Source organism: Eleutherodactylus coqui, chromosome 1 (assembly GCF_035609145.1).
Source record: "Eleutherodactylus coqui strain aEleCoq1 chromosome 1, aEleCoq1.hap1, whole genome shotgun sequence".
NCBI classification, from domain to species: Eukaryota; Metazoa; Chordata; class Amphibia; order Anura; family Eleutherodactylidae; genus Eleutherodactylus; species Eleutherodactylus coqui.
In genome coordinates, this window is record NC_089837.1 from 365,539,035 (window position 1) to 365,564,561 (window position 25,527).

Here is a 25,527-nt window from a genome sequence, read left to right on the forward strand (position 1 = left end):
ACTCGTAACTCATGCTTACAGGTCATGTAGTCCACCAGCTAGTATGAGTGTCCTTGCAGTCAATGTGTGTTAAGCGGTTTTAACCATTGGAACATTAAATCCCCCAAAGACTTTGCCTAAGGAATCACATTCTGTACCCATATGATACCCATTATCTACAATGTCTATGCTACAGGACGGTTGAGAGACTACAGAAATACCTTATCCACCCCACTCCTACAACGCCAAAAAGAAGACATTACAGAGGACTCGAAACAGACAACACAACACTATTATACAACACTATGGCTTTATTGATTAAACAACAAGGAAGAGAAACTTCACAGACTTCCACTTAAAGCAGCTGTACCCAAGCACCAATAATGTACACGCCATGTGGCCGGAGGGAGCAGAACCCTCAGCAGGGCACAGACATGGGTAAAGTCAGCCGTATTATCTGTCATCTCATAGACTGTGTAATGTGGGGTTCAGTGTCCCCCCCCACAACCCCCCGAGTGACTTATAGTTTGTCATACTAAGACTCTAAATAAAACAGAACTCTGTAGTGACAATGTCTTAGGAAATGAAGACTGAAGGAATTGCTTTATAATAATGAGAACACAGAACTTTCAAACACCCAAACACAGGAGAGATTGGGAACTAGAAAGAAATCTGCATTCAAAAACAAACACATGTAGTTTATGCAAACTGCATTCAGATTAATCATGTGTGTAAAGTATGCAATCATATACAGGAGATGCCCAGTATGGTTTATATCACTATACACAGGATGTATACCTTATAACAGCAGTACATATATAATTATATACAGGAGATACCCAGGTTATTCCAGCATGCTCCATATCACTATGCACGGTGAGATGTATAACTTATACTAGCTGTACATATATCATTACATACAGGAGATACCCAGGTTATACCAGCATGCTCCATATCACTATACACAGAGAGATGTATAACTTATACTAGCTGTACATATATCATTACATACAGGAGATACCCAGGTTATACCAGCATGCTCCATATCACTATACACAGAGAGATGTATAACTTATACCAGCTGTACATATATAATTATATACAGGAGATACCCAGGTTATTCCAGCATGCTCCATATCACTATACACAGAGAGATGTATAACTTATACTAGCTGTACATATATCATTACATACAGGAGATACCCAGGCCATACCAGCATGCTAAATATCACTATACACAGAGAGATGTATAACTTATACCAGCTGTACATATATAATTATATATAAGAGATACCCAGGTTATACCAGCATGCTCCATATCACTATACACAGAGAGATGTATAACTTATATCAGCTGTACATATATAATTATATACAGGAGATACCCAGGTTATACCAGCATGCTCCATATCACAATATGGATATATAAGTTATACATCTCCCTGTACCTAGTGATATGGAGCATGCTGGTATACCCCGGGCATGTTCTGTATATAATTAAAAATGTACAGCTGGTATAAGTTATACACCCCTGTGTATTGTGATATGGAGCATGCTGGTAAAATCTGGGTATCTCCTGTATATAATTATATAAGTACAGCTGGTATAAATTATACATCTCTCCATATATAGTGATATGGAGCATGCTGGTATAACCTGGGTATCTCCTGTTTACAATTATATATGTTCAGTTGGTATAAATTAGACAGTATAACTTATACCCACTGTACATGTGTAATTATATACAAAACATACATCGGTTACACCAGCATGGTCAATACTACCTCCCATACACCGCAACTGTTATCTGCACGGAGGTTATCACATTACCAGGTTATCTCCTGGTTCTGAGCTTCACCATCTCACACTGTTGCTAATCACCCTACTCCTCCAGGAGAAGTTGGGTGGTCCACAGCAGGATGAGATAACAGCCCAGAGTTGCCATGGGGCAGATTGCTGTGAAAGCTTTCTCTTGGGTGCTGCACTATAGTGGCGAGGGAGGCCTCTGGGCCCCCTGGCTTATCGGCCAGGTCACAACTGCGATCCCTATAGATACACCACAGAGTGAGGGAAGTTACCAGCAGCTGACCTATTGGAGCTTTAATGCAAACTGGTGGGATAAGCTGCAATGTTAGGGAATTAATGATTAGCTCACAGGCAGCGGGAGAAGCCTGATGCTGCCACAGTGGAAGGTTTTAAATGCTTGGCGTGACATTACCGCTTTTCATTATAGACTTGCCCTCTGAAGACACTGTTACAGGGAAACATGTCTTGGGGGCTATAGCATTTCTGTTTTATTGTGGCAACTAGCGTGTGCACACTAATGTGCAGGTCATTTGTCAGTGCATTTGTGGCGCTGACAGCATGCACCCACTCAGCTGATCAATCGGGGTCCCGAGCGACGGACCCCAAACGATCAAATATCAACTTTAAAGCAAGGATGAGATCTCATCATTACACAATTAAAGAAAGACCAAGTTACTTGTGGTTAAGCATTTTGATAGCCAAGGACATAATATAGGACATATTAAGGTTATTACATTAAAAAGCAACTTCAAATTGCAACAAGGTAGATGAATTTTGGAATACAAATTTATGATCATCTTTGATACTCTCAACACAGTGTTGCAGCAGTGCTGGGATCGCTGCCGGGTTGACGGAGTTGGTGCGGGTTTTAGACATGATTCTGCACCTTTTTGCTTAGTAGGTGTGACACAATGTGCTCACATCTGTGGATGATTGGCTGTGTATTTAGCTAGGATGGATAGGAAGCTAAAGTGCTGTAAATTGTCATTTGCTCGCTGTCTGAGCTGGCAATTAGCAGCTTTAGTGGACAGCGTGGTGTCCACTGTTACTTACTCCGGATGGCTTTGTGTGCTGCAGCTTATTCCACTAAAGCTAAGTGCTATGTTTTATTTTGTTTTGTCCTTTATCAGTTTAGCCAAATAGGGTTACTTAGGTCCCAGGAACGAGTGCAGGCTCGCATCTTTCGATGCGATCAGTCTGCCGTGTTAGGCAGGGCCCTCTCCCTCCGTTATTACGTATTTAGGGAAAGACTTCCCATTTATTATTTGTTGGTTTGTTTTGGCTACCGCACTGTGAGCAATTATTGTGCACGTCTGCAGGTGCTTGTCCAGCATGTCCTTTGCAGAAGTAACACATATTGCAGGGTAGGCTATCTATGAAATTTGGTGCAGAGATAGTTCAGAGACCTGGTGCACCTTCTAACATCAATTTAGAGACCATAAAATGTAATCCTAATCAGTGGATTAATTAAGTAGCTAATTGTTTGTTCATCCTGTTCTGTTATTGTTTTAAGTACAAATCAATCACACCTGTTTGTGCCCTATTATGTGTAAGGCCTCGGTCTGACGGACGTTTTTAGGTCCGATTTGCAGACGCGCTTGCGATCTGCAGATTTATAGACGCAAAGCAATGGGATCGGTCACATGTCCGTTTTTGATGCGGATGTGCCGATAATTTTAGGACACACCGATTCGCAAAACGCATGGAACTGCATTCTGCGCAAATCGGTGCTTGTATATGTGCTCAATAGGGCAGAGAAGAACAATGTTCTCCCATTGAAGTCAATGGAGCCGGTTTCATTGAAAGCAATGGGTTGCCGGCAAGCGCTGGATGAATTTTCAGGGAAGGGCTTAAAATATAAGCCCTTCCCTGAAAACCATCCTGAAAATGTGTAAAAATAAAAAAAAAGTATACTCACCTTTTTCCTGCAGCCGGAGTTCAGCCGCGTCCGGCCGGCAGTTCTCCTGAACTGCTCTCTGTAGTATTCAGCAGGCGGGGATTTAAAATCCCCGCCTGCTGAATGGGCTGCCTCTGATTGGTCACAGCCCTCACCAATCAGAGGCAGCTCTCTCTCTCATTCATGAATTCATGAATGAGTGAGTGAGTGCTGCCTCTGATTGGCTGAGCGCAGGGACCAATTGGAGGCAGCTCTCAGCAATTGAATGACAGCTGAGAGCTGCCTCTGATTGGTCCCTGCACTCAGCCAATCAGAGGCAGCACTCACTCACCCATTTATGAATTCATGAATGGGTGAGTGAGAGCTGCCTCTGGTTGGTGAGGGATGTGACCAATCAGAGGCAGCCCATTCAGCAGGCGGAGATTTTAAATCCCCACCTGCTGAATATTACAGAGAGCAGTTCAGGAGAACTGCCGGCCGGACGCGGCTGAACTCCGGCTGCAGGAAAAAGGTGAGTATACTTTTTTTTTTTTTTTACACATTTTCAGGATGGTTTTCAGGGAAGGGCTTATATTTTAAGCCCTTCCCCGAAAATTCATCCAGTGCTTGCCGGCAGCCCATTGCTTTCAATGGAGCTGGCTGTATTGCCAGCTCCATTGAATTCAATGGGCAAACATCGTTCTCGTCTGCCACAGCTGTGCCACAGCTGTGGCAGAGGATAGCGGGCAGCGCTGGGCCGTTTCGCTGAAAATGCTGCTATGTGCAGATTTTTCAGCGAATCGTCGGCCCCGATCACGCGATTTGTGGATGTGCATCCGTTATGCGATCCGCAAATCGCGGGAAAAAACACCCGTGTGACTTAGGCCTAAGTGTATATGTATATGCTTCTTCAGATAGATCATATTATTAGCCTGATGAAGAAACAAAAGTAATATTGAAATCTTGCTGTAACATCATAATTTCTTTTTCTTATGCTGCACTTAGATTGAATGATTATCATTTAAAAAATTGTTTAAACCTGCAGAACTGAACAATAATCATTCAGTTAAATGTAGCCAATGACTGAACGATGAATGAGAATCGTGTGCTTCTCGTTCGCCGTTCAGTTTTAGCCGCCATAAAAATCAGCCCCGGCTTGCTCACTTGTCAGGCAGTTTAATCACCAATCGTTTCGTGTTTCATATAGGAATGTGAAACACTGAATGTCAAGTGAGCAAGAACTGCATAATTCTCAACAAGAAATGTGAAGTCTAAACAGGCGGCCCGAGTGCGAATTAGTTAATGATGATGTCACCGGCTCATTCGCTTGGGCAAATGAGAATCGTCCCATGTAAAAGGTATCATAGCTACAAGATTACTTTGTTTCTCCTACGGAGAACAATCACATAAAGCGACACTACCACAATCAACTATAGTAGTTGGATCCAACAGAAATTTGGAATTGGTGGGGGAATAGGCAGGATTTGTTTCCAGTTTAGTAAAAATCAAACCACCCTTCCCGGCAAATTTTGGCAGGAGATGTAGCTACTAGATTGTCAAAATGTGACCTAAATGTTATAGTGTCCAGATTTTGTTTTTAATTCATTTTGTTTGTAGTTTCAAGATATAATACAAAACAGTATAAAATAAAGTTGGAATGCATAATTACTCAAAAGGAAATGGATCACAATATGGACGGCAGTCTTGTAAAGTGGTGGCTCTTCCAGCCAATCATGCTTGCTAACTGAAGATATTCCAGATAAACTTAGAATAACATTTCCAACAAGTTAAAACTTAGTCCCCTCCCTATGTCTGCTGACGAACAGTAAACAGGTTATTTACCATTTACATATTGTAATACCGTGTCATTATAGAATTTATATATCTTTAACTTCCCTAGATGGGCTGCATTATCTAAAGTTAAGCACCAAACCATGTATTTAAAGGGACGCATGAGCTCTCTTATTTCTAGAATAGATAAGAACTCTTCTATAAAAATCTGACCCTTATGCCACCCTGTCTCATCATACAGTAAGATAGATGGAGAGATGCTAAACTCAAAGTTTTCTATCGTTTAGTATTTTTATATAAAACACTTTTAAATTCTACCACAACAAGAGTGACTGACAGCTCTCCCTGTATATAAGCTCATATAGGAAAAGCTGTCAATCACTCTGTGTGGGCAGGAGAAGTGGGAATCAAACACTTTCCTGACGGAATTTAAACTGCTTTTTTACGTGCAAATGCTGACTCAAATGATAGAAAAGTTACATGAACCCTTTATCCTATGCAGCACCCACAGTAAATAGCATAGAGGACCTCACAGCTGCTTCAATTAAACCACAAAACCTATGCAATCAAATGATGCAACAGTTGCAGTGTGATGTAATGTCACATTAGAAGATGAACAGTGGCATCTCTGCACAGATATACAGATATATTCAGAAACAAAATCTGAATAGCAAGATTAGTGATGTCACAGTACGTGTGATGTCATAATATAGGAACAATATGCACAGTGCTCTCACAGAGAAGGTGTAACTTCACTAAAAAGGAATAATGCACACAGTGACATCACAGTATAGAGAAAATAAATATGTGGTTTATTACTGGTTCCTCAGGCTGTAGGGCCCAAATACAATTGCAACCTCTGCCCCGTTTATAGCTACAGGGGGTGTTCAAAGGCATAGAAACACCATACGAAATATATGGGTTTTTAATCATTAGCACTGAGCTGCCCTTTTGACCCCTGCTTGGCTGAGAGCTTTCCCACCACATTTGTGTTTACTTCACCTCTTGCCCTGCTCTGGGTGGTTTTGGGAAGCAGCTGTTAACAGCAACTGATTGGCTCAAACCCCTGACCAATGGAACCTTGTTGCTCAGCCAGATGTTCACTTTTGCCCAGTAGCATCTGTGTCATATTACCTCCACTTAAGTTACATGGGCTTATAAATGATATTTCAATAAAACATGTAGAGACCAATTTTAAGGCATTTCGTACGGTGATTCCATATTTTTGTAGCTAGGCACATGCATAGACTAATTCTATTTCCTCCCCACTTGAGGGCTACAAAATCTTTAATATAAAGCATTGTATTTCACTTTCTCCAAGGGTATGTAAATGCTGCGCACATTATCCATAGTCCTGTCATTGGAGGATGAGCTTTTAGCCGCTTCTTCCTAACATAACATTTAGTTGTATAGATGCTCTATAATTGATATATGTGGAGGAAAAAAAAACTTAAAAAAGCACTAAATGTTAACATTGCTCATGTGCCTCTAGAGCAACAAACTGCTAAGTGTTTTTTTATGGAAATTGTTAGCCATGAATTTTATTTCCTTGCACTTTGCTGAAATTCACATTGCGACAGAATTTTAAATATTGTGCCTAATGTAGAAAAAGTGCAGAGGTTTTCAAATGTCTCTGAATTTTGGACCATATTAATATCCAGAGTACTTATTTAATGAAGTCAGTGCAGAATGATCCACAAAAGGGCAGAGAGTTTGAAACAATTTAACTTTGACATTTTTGTGAAATTCATTAGTAAATGATGTTGGGGAATAGCTTGGTTAGAATGTGCTCTTTATCTGGTTTACTGCAGTACAGAATGTGGTAAAAACTTGCCAGAGTTTAACAGGATGACATAAAGGCATGCTATAAAATTATAAAGTTCCCCCATGTATTGTGAATATTAGCACATTGTATTACACATTACGCGCCTCTAGAACTATTGTATTCTTAAAAAAACCTTGAAATGGAGCGGTCATAAATTTCACAGCTATAGGACAACAACAAAAAGTATTTTTGATGTCTTCAAATACTTCACATTTTGAAACCAAGTGTCAGTATGTGTCAGAGATAAGGACTGTGGCTATTTGGGTATGGTAGGTTACCTAGGTACAAAATGCACAGCAGGGTTTTCATTTATAAAGACCTCATAACCTTAAAGATTTTCTTGTTTAGTTCAGGAAGTTATTTCATACATGCACTACAGGTTCTCTCCTTTGCATCTATACAGTTTGTGAGTTACAAAGGACTAGAGCTTTTTACCGTAAATGATTTATTGCTGTGAAATTAAAGAGACTGTAAGGCTGGGTTCCCACCGGTTGGACATCCCTTGGAAACCTCATGGCTTGGCCACACCGAAAAGCTGCAGAGGAGCTGCAGCTTCAAAACCTGCTGCATTTCGGCACGGGTTTTGGAGTGGTTCAGCTTTCTCTCACCATAGAGAGGAGTGAGGCCGCAACGGGAAAAAAGAATTGACATGCTGTGGCTGTCAATTCCTCGCCGCATCGCTTTGTTGCAATGGATTGGCCGCCCCGTGTGGGCAAGATTTTTGCAACATCTCGTTCACATGGCTGGTTAATTCCAGGGTTAGGAGCAGTGGGTGGATTTGCCGCACAGAAATTCTGCACAGAATTTCCGCAACAAATCCGTCCCGTGTGAACCCAGCCTAAAGCGTTAAAGAAAGGTAGTTTTCTTCCTCAGTGCTATCATTATCTAGGGGTTGTGTGGATTACAGCTCAACCAATAGATCCAAGGTACACTATATACAGTGATGAACAAAGTTCCACTACATTCAATTCAAATATGGTTCGACTTTAGTGGAAACGGCTCCAAGTCCAGGGTGACCCCACTCCGCTATCGATGAACTCACCATCCAGCAAATGGGGGCTGGCATTTTGGAAAATCACAGCATAACATTTACGTCGTGCAGCGTTCGGGACCTCTCTTCATACAGCGCGGGCATTAGCTGTGAGATCGCAGGGAGCCGTACAGGTGTCATGGCAGCCCCAGGGCTGCCTTAGCAGACTGCCTTTCAAGCCATCCCCGTGGGGTGGCTTGATAGACTGCCTGTCAGATTGCAGTATGACGTAATGCTATAGCATTATGTCATACTGCAGGAGCGATCAAAGCATCGCTAGTTGTGGTCCCCCAGAGGAGCTAAAAAAAAGTCAAAATAAGATCAATAAAGTTTTATTAATTGTAAAAAAAAGGAATAAAAGTTTAAATCACCCCCTTTTTGGCATATCTATAATAAAAAAAATCTAAATAATAAAAGAAAAACACATATTTGGTATTGATGGTGCTAGAAAATAATAATTTTTAAAAAAAATTTTGAGAAAAATAAAATTAGTACAAAAAAAGACTATACAAGTTTGGTATCATAGTAATCGGACTGACCCATAGAATAAAGTTATCATGTCTTTTTTGTAGCAGTTTGTGTGCCGTAGAAACAAGACGCACTAAAGCTGGTGGAATGTCATTTTTCTTTTTCATTTTACTCCACTTAGAAGTTTTTAAATCAATAGTTTTTCAGTACATTATATGGTACATTACATAGCACCATTGAAAAATACAACTCGTCCTGCAAAAAAAAGTCCCCATACAGCTGCATCGATGGATAAATAAAGGAGTTACGATTTTTTAAAAGGGGGGAGGAAAAAACGAAAATGGAAAAAAAGGGGGCGCATCATTAAGGGGTTAATGAATGCCCCTCATTTTTTTGGCGTACAAATAGAAGAGACAAAAGTAACCACACATAGTAAATCTATCAAAAGTATATAATATCATAGTTCATCAAGATTTAGCTGATGACATTTCAGTCCACACCAGACTTTTATCAAGTTGCATCAGGCATGGAATTTATAACTTCTTGCATCTGCATGCTACCAAGGGACAGATAAAATTCATAAGACGTTGCAGATTTTTTGCCAGATATGACTTGATAGAAATCCAGGATAGACCCAAACTTTGTCAGATACTGTAAATCTGGATGGAATTTTATATAAGAACTTTTTGGATGGAGAATATGTGATTGCTTCTGATTCTTCACATGTTGTGCACCAATACTAATAAAGTGAAACTTTTTACATCACTGTATATAATGTGCTGCAGATCTTTCCTACTGTTGTGTGGATCGATGAATCCTTCTGATGAGCAACTACAATAAATGGGTATATGGTGCCATTTCTCTGTGTGCTGCAAATACCAGTTGCAACCCCTAGACAGGTATGGCTGTGTAAAAAAACAGCCATGTTTTTCTAATCCTGTACTATGCCTTTAACCCTTTCCAATCCACTGTCTGACCTGTGAAGACATTATGATTTAAGGCTGTACAGCTCCAATGTTACTGGACTTCCGTCGGGGGTTCTCTTACTGTATATTGCCAGCCTCTCTGCTGTCGGAGCCCCTCCAACATCTCACCTCATGCAGTACTGGCTTTAGCCAGCATATAGCGCCGCTGTACAACAGCAGAAAAAGAGTAAGCCCCCTAGGAAAACCAGGATACAAATTGGACTGGAAAGTGTTAATACAGCCTAGCTATAGCAATAAGCAGTTTCAGGGTGAACTTCATGATTAAGAAAAAAAATGAAAATGAAGGTTTGCCAATTCTTTGCATAAAACATTAAGAAAATATACAGCAAACACAGCTGTGAGAAATAACTAAAAAATTCTTATATATGGGTCCCGGGAGATTAACCATCCCCTCGTTCTCACAGATCTTCCTCCGAGGTTGTGTTCACACCTCTTCCATGCTAATTTTTCCAGCAAAATGCTGAACACCATGACAGAAAATTAACACACCATTATAGTCAATGGGTTTTGTTTGGCGCCATTGGTGTCTATCATATGACCAATCTGGCCATCCATTATTTTAGCTTTCCATTTCCAGATGTGTGAAAACAGCATAAACCTGTCTTTGGTTGTAAGACACCTAACCACAGCAGCAGCCCTTCCCCAGTGCTCTGCCTATGGTTGGAGACCAAGAACCCAGCCATACTCCGAGGGACAAAAGGTTTATGTATATTTCTTTCAGTTGTGATCACAGACAAAATCACAATGCATACAGTATGTATTTCACTTGTGATAGCAGCAATTTGTCTTAAATTAGGAAAATTAATGTACTTTTTTGATTCGCTCTCCAATGTTCAAATTGTGAAGAATAGATTGCATTGGTAGTAAAGCAGAGAGCTGAGGGGCGGTACATAGGCCTCTTTCATATGCTGTAAATCTACATGTATACTATTTCCAACCAACAATCTAATACACTCTAATTATTAGTTTCATGCGTGCCTACATAGCCTGTCTAGGAACCTGATAATGGGGATAATGATGCAGTAAATGGACACTTTGGCTTTTAGTTTGTTTTTTTTATTGGAAAGTAATATTTTCCCTAAGTGTAGAAGAGTTAATACTGGGAGGTGACATTATCATGTAATGGTAAAGGGTTGATGATCAACAAAAGGCTGCATCTGAGGGCTCTTTCACACGGCCGTTGGCGTTTTTAACGTGCGTCCAGTAGTGCCGTAAAAATGCACGAACAGGTGCACAAATCTAATGTTCAGACGGCATGGGCCCAGTGGATATACACCGAGCCCGCAATGCCATTGGGCGGGGGGGACAGTTTAGCTGTCTCCCCCTTCCCTCCCACTTGCTGACTTTCTGCAAGGGGAGGAGGCGGGACAGAGGGGGAGCTAGTGTGCTAAGCTCCCGCCCTCTCTCTTCCCCTTGTCAGCAGCCAGCAATAGGAGAGGGCAGGAAGGGGCGTGACTTTGTTCTGCTCCTGTCCCACTCCCTCCTATTGCAAACAGCCATCAAGGGACGGAGAGGAGGAGAGAAGGGGGAGGGAGGGGGAAGCAGTCATGCTGCTAAATTCCCTCCCACCTCCCTTCTCTGGCAGCTGTCATTGGCTCCCATGGGAGTCTATGGCAGCGACTGTATTCCAGCCCAGGAAAGAGAGTTCAAGAGTTATCTTTCTGGCCAAGCGTAAAAGCACCCGGTGCTATATTGGCCAGCTGGGTGCTTTTACACCATGGCAATACACCTGTGTGATCTGATGCATTGGATCTGATGCATACATCTGTGTGATCTGATGCATCAGATGGTAGCATATATCGGCCGACCGTGAAAACGGCGGCCTATATACGCTCGTGTGAATAAGCCCTGAGGCATCGTTGGGTACAAAATCCTAGACATGATAGTGCAGCAAGCTGCACTATGTTGTTCAGTGAGAAGCCAGGTGGCAAGACGGAAACCCAACAGACCCCATTATAGTCATATTCGTCGTGTTCTGGATTTGGTGCCTCATTCTTGTTATTTAGCTCCTATGACAGAACAGAATAATGGAAATCTTAGCAGAAATGTGAACAAAGCCTAATTCTTAGATAAACTGAGTAGTTCATAGTTAAAGCAACAAAGGAACATGGTTGCTGAGCTAAAGAATATGTCCAGCTTTAGTAAAATAAAACATTAAATAAAATGGGTCAAATATAACATTTTTGGCATTCCTCAGAATTCTTACATTTTATAAAAGTTAACAATTTCTCTCGATATTTCCATAATTCAAATGTAAATGGTATTTTAGAACATACAATTAAGTTCATAGACTCACACATAAAAGGGGGAATTCAATATATAGTAGTATATTTTTGCAGCAGCCATATTTGCACAAAAAAATGGGATTTATTGCCCTTTTTCTGCCACCCTTGCCACTTAAAAAAAATGGATGGGCTTAGTTGACAAATTTACTACAGTTTACTCAATAAACTGGTATAAGCTAGTAGTTGGCATAGATTTGACTTTATGTTGCACATACTTCCAAAGATGTGCCAAACTTAATACATATAACTTTTATGTAGTTGAGAATGAAATATACACTCTAGGGCTATATTAAAAGACACAGATCTGTAGAGGCAGTTGATTAGTAATTGGACACCCATGGGCGTCTCATAAGCAAATTACTGGTTCTCGTATATGATTAATCATAAAGAAAGACCAATAAAAGCTTTAGGAGAATACCAGCAAAACCCCAGCTGCAGGTGTAGCGGCTATAGCATATTCAACTGAACTTATAGGACTCCTGATTGAAAATAATTCACCCCCCCCCCCCATATGCTTTTGCCCATTTAGCTATCCTCCGGGGATCGGGGCTCCAATGGCAAGAATGCAATAAAAACCATTGCATTCTATAGCCGCTGTACCTGTAAGTGGAGTTTTGCTGGTATTCTCCTAAAGCGTTTATTGGTCTTTCTCCATGACTAGACATATACGAGATTTAGTAATTTGCTTATGAGACTCTGATGTGTGTCCAATTATTACTGGGCTGCATTTAGAGCCCTGTATCTTTCAATAAAGCCCTATTTCTGTCTGTTTTATTCCCAACTAAATAAAGATTATATTTATTGGCTTGGGCTTACTCAGTTGGACTTTTTCTTGCCTGTAATACGCATTGATTTATTGGTTTAGTAGCATTTACTGTCCTTTTTCTGGTCAGGGTCCAATTTGGATTGTTGTAAATTTAAGGCATATGCGCCACTTAATAGATTTGGTGCATTTTTTCCTGGTTCATAAAACTGCCAGCCTTCCGTAAATTTGCCCCATAGTCTTTTTAAAGTACTGTGTGATGAAAGAGAATCAAGATGCAAGAGAATCAAGATTTGGGTATTGAAAATATTATTTTACTATGGCGAATCCAAAGCTTAAGTGAGACATACAGTCATTTAATAGTGCACCCAAGCATTGAATAAGTCATTTACCAACTGTAAACCAAAGTCATGTTCAGGTGGGGGGGGGGGGGGGTGAACAAAATCACTTTAAGGTCATTTAAGCTCCTTCTTCAGGAGTCGGTTGCTTACAGCATGTGATAAGTTCCACTATATTGCCATGACATTTTACATCTTCCTGTTGATTGCCTTTGGTCATTCCAGCTGACAGTGATAATGACCAAACATTCATTTATAGTATACCGAGAAGACATGCCGTACCTTTTGTTTATTCTTGTCCAGGTCATGTTAAGATTGTCCTTCGTCAGCTCCACCTTTCTGGTGTCATCAGAGGAATAATCACGTAGAAGCTTCAAGGCCAAATCATTTGTTCCATCAACATTTATCTGCCACTGACGAAGTTCCTTGGAAAATTGCTGCATTAGGAAACATATGTAGTCCAGTTATTAGATATGATGAAAAGGGAGGATTGGAACATTCATGTCCTATGAGGTCTTTATTAGTCAAACATTCATAATAATATCTGTATGCTTTATTTCAAGCAGATTACATTATCTTGAAGGTCTGTACTGAGATGCTGGAAACTATTCCGAAATCTTGTTTATAAGGCACGCTAGTTGTAATAAAACAAGAAAGATTGCTTATTTTGTGTATTATTCATAATTTTGTATATTGATTGCAGCTATTGTTGAAATGCATGACAGCAGCATATACCAGCACATTCAATTTATTACTGCTCTAGCTTGCATGAAGAATGTTATGTAATCACTGCCATCTGCTGGTTAGATATGGTAACTACAGAAATGCTTATAGGTTTTCTTCTGGCTAAAGGTGGCAAAGAAGGCATGTAAATTGTACATCAGGCAGTAAATAATGTACACGCTTAACACAGAACTTTACACACACACACACACACACACACACACACATATATATATATATATATATATATATATATATATATATATATATATATATATATATATATGCTAGAACTGGACTTAACATCCACATTATTGAATTTTCAATCTATAATGACAAGGAGATAATCATTTAGGTCATTTTTTAAATGCATCATTTTTGTTGACAAATCTCCTTCTCACTTGATAGTGGATTTTGTTAATATGCTTAAAGCAATTATTTAACACATATAACCTTATTCAAGAACTATGTGTTTCCATAGGGTAGGATCTTTAGTATTCATTGTCAATAAATCATTTTATGGAGACAATTATACTAGACTCCCAATGCTTCACAAATACCCTCTATGGATACACTTTCCAGCTTACTAGGGTCACATTAAAACACGTACCACCAACAATACCATGAGACAATGGCCCGTACTGAAACTAGCAGATGCAGTTGCTATTAACGCCCACCTAGCACCCTGGCGGTCCACTGCTGTGGCACACAGCAGAAAACTGTACATTGTCTTCCTTCACCTGAAGGCAACAGGTGGATGATAAAAGTTTTGGTGCCCAGCTCCCCTGTTGAATGATATTGATCCTTATATGGCATTTTGTTCCTCTTTAACACCCAACCTACTGTATCCAATACTTCCTTTCTTCATTTGTATTCCCCCCACTATCTATGATTACAGTTATCTATTACAGTTAGCAATTAGTGGATATAAAGTTTTGGAGCAATATTTGATTACTATAAATCTGTGCCATAGAAGAGAAGATTCATTCCAGTAATTGACGCCAGGGAAATGTATTGCATTTTCTACCAAGCTTTGCTGTACTGTAACTTGTTCTTTAGTTGCTCCCTTACAATACAAGTCTGAACAAACAATCTGTATTTCCATTAGTTAGAAGCAATAATAGAGATGTCCCTAGTTTCTTAGCTCTGTATTGTGCCTTATTGCCTGAAATCCATAGCACAATTAATATGTCCAATTGGTCATACCGAACACAAAAAGATGATCTCCAGGTTAAAATCAGACGCAGCGTTAAGTCAAGCAGAGAAGCTGCTTATTTCAGCCATCAAGTGGAAGTGGGTATCAGACTAAGAATCAGCGCTAATGATAACGTCTAATAGGTTTTTAATGGCATATCAGAATGTGCTTGAAGTGACCCTCCGGTCCTGGACAAAAAAAAGATGTCTGCACTGCTTTTCTGACTACCTGAAGCACACTGTGCATTAGTATCCATAAGTAGTATACAACACTACATACTGCTTTGATTGGCTAGTATTGCCCATTCAAACAGCATGTAGTGTCTTAGACTATCGATGCATAAGCTTTAAAGGTGCACACAACATTTAGGGCTTGTTGGAATGTTGAGGATTCTCTGCAGTGGAACATAATTTGTACCAAATTTTAGATTTTAGTTTCCTTGTTCTAAAAAAAAACCTGCTTATCAATATTGGCTAAGTTTAGGTTGCATATTACTAATAATTTTGCTAAGGCTTCTTTCCCACGAGCGTATATCGGCTGGCTGATATATGCTACCTTCTGGGGCGTAGAAGCTCGTGAATGGGTGCACAAATCTAACATTTGTGCGCTCATTCACACGGCATGCGCCCCAGCGCAAATATGCTGAGGTCATCATGCCATTGCCCCTTTCCCCTCCCTCCCCCTTGCAGCCTCACCTCTACTCTCCTCCCGGCTCGTTCTTTGTACCACCCCATCCCGCCTCCTCCCATTGCTGGGAACGGGTGGAGCCTAGCTCCACCCCTGTCCCACCCCTTGTCCACAGCCAGCAATGGGAGGAGGCGGTGTGGTGCTTAGCTTCGCCCCCATTCCGCCCCCTCCCATTTCAAAGACCGAGCAGGAAGGAGAGAAGAGGGAGTTTAGCAGCCACGCTGTCAAACTCCCTCCCACCTCCAGCCGCTGTCATGAGTTCTCATAGGAGCCCATGCAGCGGCCGACGTATTCTGGCCCAAAAGATAGTTCCAGGTCTATCTTTTGGGCCTGACGTAAAAACGCCGGCGCTATATTGGCTGGCCGGGCGCTTTTACGTCTCAGGAATACGGCCATGTGATCTGATGCATTGGAATCCAATGCATCAGATCACAGCGTATGTCGTGCGGGTCGAGATACGCTCGTGGACATAAAGCCTAAGGTTGGTATTGTTCTGTTTTAGCTGTTAGTTACTGAATATTGTAGTTGTTGGTTGGATGCGGTGTAGGTATTAAAGGGGTTGTCCCGAGGCAGCAAGTGGGTCTATACACTTCTGCATGGCCATAATAATGCACTTTGTAATGTACATTGTGCATTAATTATGAGCCATACAGAAGTTATAAAAAGTTTTATACTTACCTGCTCCGTTGCTGGCGTCCTCGTCTCCATGGTGCCGACTAATTTTTGGCCTCCGATGGCCAAATTAGCCGCGCTTGCGCAGTCCGGGTCTTCAGCAGTCTTCTATGGAGCCGCTCGTGCCAGAGAGCGGCTCCGTGTAGCTCCGCCCCGTCACGTGCCGATTCCAGCCAATCAGGAGGCTGGAATCGGCAGTGGACCGCACAGAAGAGCTGCGGTCCACGAAGACAGAGGATCCCGGCGGCCATCTTCAGCGGTAAGTATTGAAGTCACCGGAGCGCGGGGATTAAGGTAAGCGCTCTGGTAAACTTTCTTTACTTCCCTGCATCGGGGTTGTCTCGCGCCGAACGGGGGGGGGGGTTGAAAAAAAAAAAACCCGTTTCGGCGCGGGACAACCCCTTTAAGCTTATAGTGTATAGATTTATATTGTATATTCTGGTATAGGTTTCATGGTACAGTTTATAAGGTTTTATTGTACAGTCTGGTACAGTTTATATTGCATAGTCAAGTATAAGCGATTATCATATAGTCTGGTATAGTTTCTATTGTTTTATATTGTGTAGTCTGTTTTAGAGTTTTATTGTATAGTCAGATATAGGTTTTATTGTTGGTTAAATTGTATATTACATTGGTCACAGGTTTTATTGTATACAGTAGCTGTTAAGGTTAGTTTCTAGATACTCTAATTGGTTATTTTCTAAATCCAAGTACTAAATGGTGTAATTGCTGTTTGGATAGGATGTTAAGGCCCTCTTTTGAGCGATAATCGCTGTGTCTAACTGCACTGACATCCTGCAGTTTTCGTTAAGCAGTCGCTCATCGTTGTATTTCAGCATGCTGAAAGATCAGCGATCAGTTATCAGGAATTCACAGCGGGTGAACACTTACAGACTACACAGTTTTTTACTGATAGAGATGTCTAGGCTGGAACAACACAATACTTATTTGCCTGCTGTCTTTCGTAGTATCCTTTGAAATTCGGGATGCTGTCCAATATATATGTGGTTGTCTGATTTACATGGTGATCTTTCTATGCTGCAGACTTTAGCCTGTTCTCTTAAGTCTGAGTTTATAAGGATATCCCAGACAGTGAGGGCCATAAAACAGCCCTGTAATCAGCCAACTCTCCCTCAAAGACTCCAGAGGAGAAGGGCACAGTCGATAACTGTTGGTTCTGGGAGATTGCAGGTTGTGGAACATATACATCTTCATTTTGGACTGTTTATAATTCCAATGGTGCTCTTTCTGAATTTGATGATAATGTAGTTGCTGATACAAAAAAGGGCTCCTAATGTACAGGATAATGTAACTAGCAAGGGGGAAGCTGGTTTATGTGAGGTATCAAGTGTTAAAAACCAGCCTAATGCTGTTTTTAGAATAACCAAAAAGAGATAACATGTTCATGTTGGTGATTCAACTATTAGAAGTATTGATTTAGGACAGAATTTTGATGTGCTGAAGGAGGTGAGATGTCTTCCAGGTGCTACAGTCAGTAGGGATAAGAGACGTATTGTGAATATTGTCAAGGCTGCAAGTAGAGATAGTGAAGTTGATCTTGTTGTGCATCTTGGAACCAATGATTTAACTCAAAATAATTTGGTTTCTCTTCAGAAAGAATTCCAAAATTTTAGCTAAGAGCTTTGAAAGATTAAAGGTTCAGTTACATTTTCAGAGGTTCTGCCGGTCTGTAATCAGATAAACAAGGCAAGTTGTATCTCCAAGTTTAATGCATAGCTCCGAAAGTAGAATCAAACTGAATATTTTAGGTTTGTTAGTCATAATGTTGGTAGGTGGTCTAAGATGGACTTGTTCAAAAGGGATAGTTTACATCCTTCAAACAAAGGTACAGAAGTGCCTGGTGAGGAATTCAGAATTTTTTTTGACAGACATGTAAACTAGATGAAGGGACAGAAATGTAATTTATAAGGATGCTTTCTGTCCCCAGCTGGTTAGGTGGAAGTGGTGTATTGGTGTCTATCAAAACATGCTGGTTAATTTTGACAATAAAATTAATGAAGTTGCAAAGAATAAAACAAAAATGTAATGTTCCACACACAATTTATATTACTGCCCAAAGCTTAGGAAACAAGCTCTCTAAGCTAATGGCTATCTTATCCAGGGATAATTTAGACCTGGTTGCCATAGCAGAGGTATGGTTTAAAGATTGTAATGATTGGAAAATAGCCATGCCTTGGTACACACTGTACAGAAAAGGCAGATCAGAAAGCATGGGTGGTGAAGTAGCCATTTATGTCAAGTTTACTCTTAAATCAACAGTGATTCAAAATACATACAGAGAACGAGACACTCGCTGGATTTGCATGGAACTGTGTTTAGAATTACTGTAATATATAGGCTTCTAGGGCTGATTGAGGATCATGATAACCTGTTGGTTGATGAAATTACGTAAATGGCAATAAAGGGAAATATTGTAATAATGGGTGACTTCAACATGCCTGATGTAGATTGGAGTATCCCTAGTGCTTTTACAAACAGAAGCAGAAATTTGGTAGAAGCACTTAAAGAAACATCTCTAAACTTGTTGAGTCATTAACCACAGGAGATAACATTTTAAATGTAGTATTGACTAATGGGAATCTGGTGTCTGAGGTTAAGAAGGAAGAGAAATTTGGTTCCAGCGACCACCAATGCTTATGGTTTGACATAAGAAGAGACTTTGAGACTCCATCACTACAACTAAAGAATTAGATGTTAGACTAATTTCAAGGACAAGGGTGAGATTTTTTTAAAAAAGAACTAACGGGGTGGAATAAAATAGCATATTAAAGGAACTGAACTTAATGTCAAACAAACTAGCAAAAGGAAAACGAAAAAGAAATCACTGTGGTTCACTAGAGAAGTTAGGCAGATTTATTTTCTTTTATTGTATTACTATCTAACTGTTTAAAGAACATGGAAATATAGCTGACAAAGAATTGTATAAAATTAGGCAGAAGGAGGTAAAACATATTATTAATGATGCTTAAGCACAAAGGGAGGAAGAAATGTACAAATTCATAGCAGGGTGGAGAGGGTGAATAAAACATTTTTTAGGTAGGTAAGTGACAGAAAGCAGAAAAACTGGAATTACAAAATTCAAAAACAGAAAAAGTAACTATATTAATGAAGATAAGGCAGGGGCAAGGTCTGGAAGGATAAGATGGAGGACATGAGAATCTGAGCTCTGTCTCCACTAACCTCTAAGTGACAGCATGAAAGACATTAGAGACCACCAGCAGTAGAGCAGAGTAGAGGAGAATAGAGCAATGACCCGTAGAAGACAAGCAAAGCCTGGACCAAAACACCTGATTGATTTCATTCAGGCACAAGGTGGGAGTGAAGGGCAGGAAGATCACTTGGCACCTAACATGGCAGAGAAGCAGTCAGAGCCAGGGGGGAGTAGACCAAAAAAAACCTGTGCTGCAGAGATCAAGTAAGCGGGCTTCCCCCTGCCCCTCACTCCCCAGACACAAGCAGGCACAGCTTCAGGCATCACTGCACAGACTGGGAGAGGTGAAAGACTTGCAGCACCACAGGGGGGGAGAAGGAGGGAGGCCAGAAAACAGGGTCCCAGCATGGGGAAAAGGAACTCTCCTCTCAGGATAGCAGTCCAGAGAAGAGGAAACCCAGGAGGGAGGAGAAGTTACAACAACCCCTACCAGAGCAGGAAGCAGAAGGGGAGTCAAGAGATACAGACCCTATCTTGAATATAGCATGCTCTAGTCAAGCTGCATCAGAGTTTTTTTTATAAAAGGTATGGTTCTTGCCCTGAGGGGATCCCTGAAAAAAGAACTCTCACTGATACACAGCACAGTCAACTCTGCTATATGAGATCTGGGAGAGAGAGTAGATTACTTTGAATCAAAAACAGGATAAAAAGCAACCAAAATGCGCTCAGACAATAAAAGTCCAGAGTATTTGAGTATACCTATCTTGAAACTACTGGGTGAAAAACTCCCCTCTGAAATCCTGGATAGCCTTGTATAAAGAAAAAACTCTGTGTCCACTATGGAAGGTTAGGAGTCCTGGTTTATTGTAGTCACACACAAAAAACAAGCCCCGGTAAGGGAAATCGGGGAGAATGCAACGCGTTTTGGCTATTAAAATTAGCCTATTTCAAGTTTTTCCATTATACAAGGCTATCCAGGATTTCAAGGGGGGAGTTTTCACCCAGTAGTTTCAGGCTGGGTATACCTCCCCCCATCCTGAGTGAGTATCTTCAAATCGTCTGAGCGGATTTTGGTTGCTTTCTAATCTGCTTTTACCCCCACCTGATGATGGGGGGGGGATTATTTTTCCTTATATATGCGGCTCTCCACTGATGTGGATCACATGAGGAATTGGGAAGTTGCCCTCAGAAGCTATATTGTGCACTGTACTTCCTACTCCAAGGCGCTGTTCTTTTCATCCATTCTAATCAAAAACAGGAGAAATAACAAGCTCTCATAATGAGCTAATGGATGTGCATTATAAACTAGTGGAAGAGCTGGAAGCGGTCAAAAATAAAATGGCAGACCTGGAAGACTGCAAGAGACGTAATAACATCAAATTCAGGGGAATAGCAGATTCAGTGGGACTTAAAGACTTGCGGAAGTACACGCTCTGTCTTATAAAAATCTTGCTTCCTGAATCTTAACCAGAGGAACATATACTGGATAGGATGCACAGGCTTCCAAAACCAAGTTCGTTCTCAAAGAATATATCAAGAGACATGATCATACAAATCCACTTTTTTCATATTAAAGAATATATGATGAATGTTGCAAGGAAACTACGGAATCTACCTCCCCTCTATGAGAACATTAAGCTATTCTCAGATTTTTCACATTCTACAATGCTGGCCTGGAGAAGACTAACACCAATAACCTCATTATGTAAAGAGAAAAAAATCATATACAAGTGGGGTTTCCCGATCAATGAAGATAAGGCCATCACTATCCATTTGAATAGCTATTTTTGTTCTGCATTTTCAGAAGCTAGTTTTCAGAATGATAATATATTTGGGCCTGTTTGTACTTCTAGTTGTAAGGGTTCAGATCCAGCGTATTTGGAGGCTGATGTTGGTGAATTTGCATATTTAAAGTAGAATAAAGTGATCGGTCCATATGGCATCCACCCCAAAGTTCTTAAAGAATTCCAATCTACGATTGTCGCACCTTTAATTTATTTGCTTAACCAGTCCCTTCTATCGGGTGATGTTCCTGATGACTGGAGAATGGCCAATGTTATACTGATCCATAGGAAGAAAAGTAGAGAAGAAGTCGGGAAATACAGACCAGTTAGATTGATATCTCTAGTAGTTAAACTAATGGAAACACTCTTGAAAAAGAGAATATTCGACCACTTAAAACCAACAACCTGTTGAACCCTAAACAGTGTAGCTTTACTGAGGGCAGTTCACGTCAAACTAATCTCATTGATTTCTTTGTGACTATGTCACAAAAGGGGTGGATAAAGGTGGTGCCGTGGATATTGCCTATCTGATATACAGTGAAAAGTTTATAGTTAAATTATTGAAAATTGGACTTAATCCTTTGATAGTCCAGTGGATTCCCAGTTGGTTAAAAGAAAGCTGTCAGAATGTTGTGGTTAACGGGGTATTTTGAAAAGGTACTTGTCACAAGTGGTGACCACAATGGTCTGTTCTGGGTCCAATTCTTCGTAATATGTTGGTAAGTGACATAGGAGAAGGTTTAACAGGTAAAGGTAAGGTCTGTCTGTTTGCTGATGACACAAAAGTGTGCAATAGGTGGTCTTGAACATGGAGAAAGATTTAGTCATACTAGATAAATGATCTAAACAATGAAAACTGCAGTTTAATGTTTCCAAATGTAAAATAATGTACTTAGGGAGAAGAAAATCCTCAGAATGAGCTGTTCTATGTGAACCAGGACTTCAGAAGAGAAGGATTTAGGGGTCCTGATTTCTCACAGCTACAAAAATGGTGGAAGGTCTCAAGAACAATACTCATCAGGAAAGACTTAAAGAACTTAATTCATATAGCCTGGAGGAGAGTAGGGAGAGGGGAGGATTTGATCCGAACTTTTAAATATGTTGAAGGGATAAATACGTTTCAGGAAGAAAGTGCTTTTATAAGGAAACTAAACACTAGAATAAGGGGGGGGGGCAATCTGAGAATAGTTGGAGGAAAAATCAGAAGCAAGGTCAGGATATAGAGTAGTAGATGCTTGGAATAAGCTTCCAGCGGACGTGGTTGGAAAATCAACAATAAATGAATTCAAGCATGCCTGGGATGAGCATAGATCTAAGCTAAGAGAGAAAGAAAAAGCAAGTAATATAATGGCAGACTAGATGGACCATGTGCTCTTTTTCTACCTTCAATTCGCCTTCAAAAAAGCAATTGTGAAATTATTGTTTGCATTTCCACCCCCCAAACACAACAATACAACTCATTGTACAAAATGCAGGCCTTCCTACAGCTATTTTTATAGAAAAGTCAAATATGTATCACTCCTAGAATGAGGATATGCAAAAGTTATTGCTTCCTGAAGGTTTAAAACAGGCTGTATCCTTAAGGGGTTAAGATGTAAACTTTAAAATGATGTAGAATGATGAATATACAGCATGCTTTCAGACCACTGCAACACAATGCAATGTGTAATATGAGTGATGTGATGTATAAGAATTCTATTCTACAAAGGATTGTGAAAACATAAGTGACATGCAACTTGCATTAAGTAACATTACACTTGACATTGTAGAAAATGTAGTGCTGTGACAGTGGGGACATTTTCTAAAAATCTCAGCAAGATACAAAGCACTTTCATCAGACAAAACTCATGTGGGTGAAATATTTAAAAGGGTTTTCTGGGAACTATTCTCAGGATAGATTATCAGTAGATGATTGGCAATGGTCCACCGCCTGAGATTCCCGATCAGCTGATTCCCAGCACCACTGTCAGTACGGACAGTGATAGAAGCCGATAGCGCTGTCCACTGCACAACGGCCCAGTTTGGAAATGCAGGCATAGTTCCCATTTTTTAAATAAGACATAAACTACAAAAAGTGGCATTTTTTTTCACTTCTGATGAGTTTTTTTTTTGGGTAAGTGGCACTTTTCTGACTGGAGCGTGTTTGTATTGTGAGGTTGTTTTATACATTTTTGCATTGGCTTTTCGATAAGGGTGACTACCCAGTAGCGTTTGCAAATTTGCTGCCTTTTTTTTTTTTTATTTCCAGCTGTCTATGGGGCATATTAATATTAAAACCGCATTGCGGCAAAATCGCAATTTACCACGAAATTGCGATTCTGCACGATGTGATTTTAATATTAACAAGTCCCATAGACCCATGGAGAAAAAAAACGCTGCAAATTTCGCAGTTAAGAAAGAACTGTAGTGGGTAGTCACCCTAAGGCCTCGGTCACACGACCGTTTTTTGGTCCGATCTGCAGACGCGCTTGCCATCTGCAGATCTATAGACCCAATGCATCCCAATGGGATCGGTCACATGGTCACAGCATCGCTGTGTTCTATATATGTGCTCAATGGGGCGTTCTCCTCTGCCACAGCTGTTACAGCTGTGGCAGAGAAGAACGATGTTCGCCCATTGAATTCAATGGAGCCGGCAATACAGCCGGCTCCATTGAAAGCAATGGGCTGCCGGACAGCGCGGGATGAATTTTCGGGGAAGGGCTTCAAATATAAGCCCTTCCCTGAAAAACATCCTGAAAATGTGTAAAAATAAAAAAAAAATGTATACTCACCTTTTCCCTGCAGCCGGAGTTCAGCCGCGTCCAGCCGGCAGTTCTTCTGAACTGCTCTGTGTAGTATTCAGCAGGGAAAAGGTGAGTATACTTTTTTGTTTTTTTTTTTTACACATTTTCAGGATGTTTTTCAGGGAAGGGCTTATATTTGAAGCCCTTCCCCGAAAATTCAAAAATTCATCCAGCGCTTGCCGGCAGCCCATTGCTTTCCATGGGGCCGACTGTATTGCAGGCTCCATTGAATTCAATGGGCGAGCATCGTTCTCCTCTGCCACAGCTGTGGCAGAGGATAGCGGGCAGCGCTCCTTTGTTCGGGGCCGTTTCGCCGAAAACACTGCTAGCTGCAGATTTTTCGGCGAATCATCGGCCCCGGTCACGCGATTTGCGGATGCGCATCCGTCATGCGATCCGCAAATCGCGCGAAAAAAACGCCCGTGTTACCGAGGCCTAAGACTGTAAAAAACCATGTAAAAATGTATGAATCAAAGAAATAGTTCCCAGAAACACCTGGAAAAAAAAATAATATTCAATGTATTTTTACCAACAAAAAGCCCCAAAAATCTGTGTATACTGGGTCTGAATGTTGCAAAACTGAATTAACAATTTTAACATATCGTATGTACTCGAGTATAAGCCGACTTTTTTAGCACGTTTTTATGCTGAAAAAGCCCCCTGCAGCTTATACTCGAGTGAGCTAGACTAGAGTAGGTTAAAAAAAAAAAGCGCAATACTCACCTCGCAGCCGCGATGGTCTCCCCGGCGGTGCGGCAAGCTGCTCTGTAACCCCTCCCCCTGTCATCTCTCTTTGCTAAACATGGCTTTGAATTCCCCCGCCATCAGCAAGTAAGCGCTGTGATTGGATCGAGCGCCAGCCAATCACAGGCGGCGCTCGATCATTCATAGCCATTTAAAGAATGACATCACTGAATGGCTGTGATTGGTTCATTGAGCGCCAGCTATGATTGGCTGGCGCTCAATCCAATCACAGCACTTACTTGCTGACAGCAGGGGACTTCAAAGCCCCGTTTAGCAGAGAGAGATGACAGTGGGGAGGGTTACAGAGCAGCTTGTCGCACCGCCGGGGAGACCATTGCGTGGGGGACACAGACGCCGGCATTGAGGTGAATATTGCGGAGCTTTTTTCTACTTAGTCTAGCTAGGCTTATACTCGAGGCATCTAATTTTCCCAGTTTTTGTGGTAAAATGAGGTGTCTCGGCTTATACTCGGGTTGGCTTATGCTTGAGTATATACGGCATATGTCGAGAGACACAGTAATAAATTAAAATCTTTGATGTTCTTGCAAAGGAATCTACCAACACATTCTCTCTATTCACAAATATGGCTCACACATTGCCTGTGGAATATTGTGTGT

At 40.8% G+C, this 25,527-nt stretch overlaps 1 protein-coding gene across 1 annotated transcript in view; it reads right to left on the reverse strand.

Moving 5' to 3' along the window:
• The window catches only part of DMD (dystrophin), a 2,524,637-nt gene that overhangs the window by 673,486 nt on the left and 1,825,624 nt on the right, over nucleotides 1–25,527 (reverse strand). The window contains exon 54 of the mRNA XM_066577956.1: nucleotides 13,430–13,584. Coding sequence (XP_066434053.1) covers nucleotides 13,430–13,584 — 155 coding nt within the window. The remainder of the gene's footprint in view (nucleotides 1–13,429; nucleotides 13,585–25,527) is intronic.